Source organism: Vicia villosa, linkage group LG6 (assembly GCF_029867415.1).
Source record: "Vicia villosa cultivar HV-30 ecotype Madison, WI linkage group LG6, Vvil1.0, whole genome shotgun sequence".
In the NCBI taxonomy this organism is placed as follows: domain Eukaryota; kingdom Viridiplantae; phylum Streptophyta; class Magnoliopsida; order Fabales; family Fabaceae; genus Vicia; species Vicia villosa.
Window position 1 is genome coordinate 2686293 of NC_081185.1, and position 6657 is coordinate 2692949.

The window sequence follows — 6657 nt, forward strand, 5'->3', positions numbered from 1 at the left end:
TTTGAAACCCCTAAAAAAATATTCAAATTCTCCTCTTAAAGTTGCAAAAAACATGTTTGGATTCACTGCATCACACCCACATTGGTTCCTATCATGAACGTGATGTGATGTCATCATGCTCACGATGTAAGCATAGTGACTACAAGAACTCTATAGGAAAAATTCACTATTTTCTTCTTTTTTTTCTTCATTTTTCACTAAGTCCATATTTTCTTCCTCTTGGCAGTTTTTCTCACCTCTTCATATTTTGGCATGGCTTTTGCTCGTTATTCCACCAATTCCATAAAAAATACTCACTAATTTTTTGTAATGACAGAGCGTCATCAATGTAAAATCAAATATTATATAGGACACCTCCCTTTCTTCCATCTCCATCACCAAAAGATCTTGCTTAAAAACAATCTTGTCCTCTTGAATATGGATGTCTTCCCAATTCCCGCATAACTTTCTATAGGGTCTTTTAGCAAACTATAATATTTTCTTTATCTGTTCTAACAAAAAATGCTGGATCATTTTGAACTTTCAAAAGTGACGTAAAAATAGTTGATTGATCCTTAATCAAGCGGAGCTTCTTCAAATCTTACACCATTCATAATTGTAGGCAATGTCACCCTTCTTAGTTCTTTGACTTCCTTTGAATTACTTTGTAGTATGCATGACCTCAATGTATTTTATATCTCATTTTATTTTTCATCTCTTGACTCCAATTTTTTCCATTTCACTCACCTCATCAACAACTTCACCAATCTAAACATTTCCACCCTCCATAGTTACTATGGCATTACAATGCTCTTTTGGATTATTCTGCATGTTTGTAATAAATGTTCCACTTTTGATTCTAGTCATTTGTTTTGTAATGTGTCCAATTTTAACTTACAAATTCTCGATGGAAGCATTAGTGTTCTTCTAGTTGGCCATGATACATGCATAAACTAATTCAATGTTTCCTCAAGCTTTGAAGACTTGTATTGCTGGTGGTTTTACTGATACACGTGGTATGGTGATTGCCTATAATAGTTAGGATTATTTCCCTTTTACAAGACATTCTTGTAATACTGATTTTTGTACTGTATTTTCCCGTAGAATTGTTGATTGTTCAAATAATTGACTTATTCCTCTTAGGAAAAAAAATAGTTTGGTGATATCCTAAGAACATTTCACATTGCATAATATACTAATACTAATACCTAATTCCAAAATGCTTATGAAGGGCTATGACTACATTACTAATACCTAAGCTTGACTGTTGTTTTTGTAAGTTCTTCAACATTGTTGGCCAAGAGCTTATGAAGGGCTATGACTACATTACTAATACCTAATTCCAAAATGCTTTCATTCTTTTGAAGATTATTTCTTTGTATTCAATTTTGATGATGACAAAAGAATACGCAAAGTTAATCATAAGCATAATTAGGCAAGAAGCTGTCAAAAAGAAAACTTGATCAAGTTCTAATGATGTGAACAAAAAAGTCAAATCAAATTCAAAAATATCAACATTAAAAGAACTAAAGATGTAAAAACTCGTCTAATCCCACGCTTAAGTGTTTTAGTCTTTTTGATAAATAATATGTAAAATAAGCAAGAGTAAGCCTTGATGTTCTAAGGAGATTATCACACACTAAAATCTTTTCAAACTCTTCATCTATTTCAAATTTCTTCTAAATACAATCATGGTAGGCGCTTAATCGATTAACAAGCAATTCAACCAATTAGAAAAGCAAAAATCGTTGTCTAATCAATTAGAGCTTTCTTCTAATCGATTAAGGAGTGAGTTTTCCTCCTAATCAACTAGTAAGACAATTAATAGAATAATGAGTGAACCTGATTTAAGATTTACTAATTTGGAAAAATCTAATCGATTAGCACCACAATCTAATCTATCATAGAGTTGTCAGACCCAAGAATTGTTGCCATTTTTAGCTAAAAGCTTTTGCGATACATATGACTGTTGTGCTCACTTCAAAAACATGAGTTTTCTGAACTTACAACTCTCTTATCTCACTCATTCTCTTTCTAAAGTTAGTTTTATTCATTTTACATTGCTTTAGTACTGAGATAGTGAAAGACTTACATTGAAAGTTGTGTAACTCTGCTACAGTGATAACTTTGTAATTTAAGAGCTTAGTTATGTCGTGCCTCTATAAATGACTTTGGTATTTCAAGCTAAACCTCGTAAAAAGCTTGGAACAAGGAAGGTTGCTGGCTTGATCTGTGTAAAAGCTTAAATTATTGATAGTGGAAATCTCAATGAAAAAATCTTGGGGATTGGAGTAGGCCACATGTTTTAAGTCCGAACCAATATAAACTCCGGTGTTATCTATGTTACTCTACCTCTTTACTTTATGTCTTTGTTTTTCCATTGCCTAATCTTTGCTTTTACCCGCTCCTTAAAATCGATCAACTTAAAATTAACATTTTGCAAAAACTTTTCAAAACCAAATAACATAATTCATCCCATATTGTGTTTGAAATCGCTTGATCAACAAATGCATATATTATAAAAGCCCAATAAAAAGAAAAACCCAAAGATCAAAAGGCCTAAATACCCTATGAAGTCACAAATTAACACTGGGAGAGACAATCCCAAGAACATTAGCATCTAAGTATGTATGTAAAAAGTCCGACGCCTTATCTTAAACAACAAAAGTATTCTCTATGCACCCACGATTTGCCAAGTAATCTACACACACATTATAATTTCTATAGACATGCGAGATTACTATTACTTCATTCAAAGAAATAATCTCTATTATCCGTCGAAGAATTGAAACACACTTAACATGCCCAACTTCACCATCCTCAATAGCCTTGACTACCACCATGGAATCAATATTAATCTCCGCCTTTCTATAGCCTAATAACTTTGTTAGCTTTAAACCTTCCAACACTCCCCAAAACTCCGCCAAAAGTGCACTACACTTGCCCACATACTTGGAGAAACCTCCTTTCCCCTCACCTTTATGATCCCGAAGAATTCCTCCACAACCAGCAACATTATCACTTTTGCTCACACCATTCGTATTTAACTTAATCATGTTTATGGTTGGAGGTTTCCAACCCATATACATGTTCCCACTCCCCTCTTCTTTCAAAGTTTTATACAGTTGTATAGAATTCTTGTAGTCTTGAACTCGAGTCAGAATATGATTAATGAGATCAGAAGGTCTTACATAATTATCATTATGCTCTTCCATATTCTGCCACGTCCACAATGCATGACAAGCGATAATCCTTGTGTTACTCCATTGTTTAGAAGCACTACCTCTATGATTGGGGTTTATCTGAATCCAATTATCAACGTCCACCCTGAAAAACTCTCCTAACAAATCACTAGGAACCAAACTCTTCCATACTTGCATACTTTTTGAACACTCACGCAGAGCATGGATGCTATTTTCACACATATAGCCAAACATCTTGCAACTAACACTTCCAAGACCTTTCTTACTCTTGCTATAATTTGTAAGAAGCCGATCATGTTTAAGGAGCCACAAAAAGCTCTTGCATCTTTCAGGAACTGCAGCTTTCCATATGCTTTTCCAATCACCATCAACACTTTCAAAATTATATCCTTCAAGTTCATTAAACATATATTTGACCGAGAATTTTTCATTACACGTACCTATAAAACAAAAAACGTCAGAACCTTACCCCACACTTAGAGGTAAGCAAGACTTCAACTTGTCTATCCATTGATCTGGTAGCTAATTCTCAAGAATACTCATATTCCAATCACCACACTTATTTACCAAGTCACACACTTTAGCCTTACTTAGGTTCACTGGAATAGTCACACTGTAATTACTCAAGCAGTATTCATATCCTAGCCAATTATCCTCCTAGGAATTATTTTTGCAACATCTTTCCAAAGGCTAGAATTTGTTGGCCAAATCTTTGCACAATCATCACTATTAACCACCTTGTATTTATTCCTCAAAACGTTGATCCAAAACTCATTCGAATTGTTATACAATTGCCATCCAAGTTTCATCAAGCACACCTGATTCATAATGTTGAGGTCTCTCAAACCAACCCTCCCAACTGTTTCGGCATCGTAACTGTATCCCAAGCAACAACATGCAACATCCACTTCTCACATGTAGCTCCCACACAAATCCCCTTTGTAAGCCATGAATAACATCAGTACAAGACTTAGGTAACTTTCTTGTCATCATTGGGTACAACGAGATCGCTTCAATTACGTTCTCCGGTAGAGTTATTCTTCTCGCAAGAGCCAAGCTATTCTTCTTTCAACAATTTAATTTTGCAGCAACTTGCTCCACAATGTACTTGAAGTCATTACGGTTAAGCTTCTTTCCATGAAGAGGAACTCCAAGATCTACCAAATTGCTTTGTGCATCTGAACTGAGACATCTATTGCAACTTCATTTGCATTCTTCTATCAACATTCTTAGAAAAATAATACTCGTCTTTTCATGACTAACCTCTTGCCCAGACATGTTGCAGAAGGCTTCAAGAGTCTCCATAACATACTGCATTTGATTCCCTGTAGCCTCACCTAAGATTAATAAATCATTCGCAAACATGAGGTGTGAGACCGTTACTCCCTGCTTGCCAAGTTTAATTCCCTTCCATCTTTTATTAGCAAATTCTTGCATACTTGCCCCTCTCACATTGAAGTGTATTCTTATCCACCTTGATCATTCGCCCACCCAATCACCAATAACATGTAAAACTTTTGGATCATAACACTCAATCGGTAGACCCGATATTCTAATCCAAACAGCAACATTCACAATGGATTCACTCTGCGGATGAAAATATGACGTCCATTATTTCACCGTAAGATAGTGATCGTATATGAACCAAGGCCCATCAGATAATGCTGCATTCTTATCCTCTTCATGAGTAAAAGCTACCAAATAATAGTCACGACTAAGATCTATTATGTTGATAATGCCTTTCCTTACCCACATTTGCTTTAGCCTTGTTTCCAAGACTTTTATAACCTATTCTTCTCCCCAACATCTTCACGATAACCCCACGCCTCCATGGTCCGCGGATTCTTTTCTCCTTAAATTTGGACAAGATTATTCGACGGCAATCATATCCTGCAATCGGACTTTCTTTGACTTTGACTCCATCAAACATTCCTTCCAATTCATCATCCCACGTTTCTTTATGCATCAGAGCAACGACTTCATCTTCCTATATTGCATCACATCATTATTCTCTCTCGTGACAATATTTTTGTACGAATTGATTACATTCACTTGAATGCTTTGGCTAGCTAACACCTCCTCGTTTTGCAGTATTGGCCCCCACCCTTCGGTGATTCCGGTGGTGGCGCCAGAAACGGCACCAGAGACACAACAGACATATTCCAGGCAAAATCCTAATAGAGCTTTTTGTGTGTAAGTTTTCGCGTTTCTTCGTGTGTAAGTTTTTCGCGTTTCTGTAACGTAATGTTGGTAGTTAGTTGATTCATAAAATATAACTAATTTCAAGATTAATTACACTTAAACTAATTTTAAAATTTAATAAAAAAGTATTTATTTTAACACAAGATAAATTTACAATTAAAATATATTTACCTTTTGAAAAAATAAGTTCTAAGAAAATGAAATAGAAAATGAAAAAAAGTAAAAATGTTTTATCTTTCAGCAACAGAGTAACCCTAGCTCGCAGTAGCATCGAAGAATGTCAGGAGTGAAGAGAGCACTTCGTCAGTTCACCTTCGGCCAAGGCAAAACCGCCGGCCGTAACTCTTCCGGCCGAATCACCTCCTTCCACAGAGGCGGCGGCGCAAAACGGTTACAGCGTGTCATCGATCTCAAACGCAACACTTCTTCATCCATCGGTATCGTCGAACGAATCGAATACGATCCTAACCGTTCATCTCGCATCGCTCTCGTTCGTTGGCTCAACGGTATCCATCCACCTCCTCAACGCCGCACTCCCGCCGCATCGGAATCGTCCACCTCCGCTGCTTCACCTAGAGTCCTCCAAATCGATCCATCGTCAACCGCAAATGACACTCGCGGCGTGTTTGGTTTGAGTCCAATGCTTCCGCAACTCCACGCCGGAGCTGCTTCCGGGAAGGTTTTCATTTCTGCGTTTTCGTCGAAGACTAAGGAGGATAAAACTAAATCAGATCCGTTGCCGTTAGGGTTACCGAGGATTGCTGTGGCGGCGGCGAGACCTGCGTTCTTTGGTACTCGTACACATTTGAAAGGTGAAGATGAGAAGTTGGAGATTCGGAATTGGAAGAAGAATAGTAATGTTTGGGAGCATAGGAACAAGCGTAAAGCGGCGATTTCGTGGCACAATATTGCTTGATTGTAAAATTGAGTTTATCAATTTCATTTTCGAAAGACTAATTGTTGATTAAATTTTAGTTGGGATTGAGTTTTTGTATGTTAAAGCATTATGATGAATTGATGATAATTTAGGTTATTTACTCTGGTTTAAATTTGATTGGTTTTGTATGTGAAAATAATATTTGAATGAGAAGCTCAAAAATCTATGTAGACTTTGAACTTTGAACTATGTAGCACCGATGATTCATATTGAAGGTGTGTCTGGTATCCGACACCAAACCAACATATATTGGTGATGGTGAATTGATGATAATTTAGGTTATTTGCTTTGGTTTGAGTTTGATTTGTATGTGACAATGTGAGAAGGATAGGAATT

The 6657-nt window shown here is 36.3% G+C and overlaps 1 protein-coding gene across 1 annotated transcript; it reads left to right on the forward strand.

Annotated features, from left to right (window-relative positions):
* The first annotated feature begins 5607 nt into the window (after window positions 1–5607).
* LOC131608745 (large ribosomal subunit protein uL2m-like) lies at window positions 5608–6417 on the forward strand. The gene has a single exon (XM_058880275.1). The coding sequence runs from the start codon at window positions 5662–5664 to the stop codon at window positions 6298–6300; it is 639 nt and encodes a 212-aa protein (XP_058736258.1). The 5' UTR covers window positions 5608–5661; the 3' UTR covers window positions 6301–6417.
* The last annotated feature ends 240 nt before the right edge of the window (window positions 6418–6657 follow it).

Bases quoted from the DNA above. Each gene is read 5' to 3' on its own strand.
- LOC131608745 (XM_058880275.1), top strand. From the start codon at position 5,662: ATGTCAGGAGTGAAGAGAGCACTTCGTCAGTTCACCTTCGGCCAAGGC.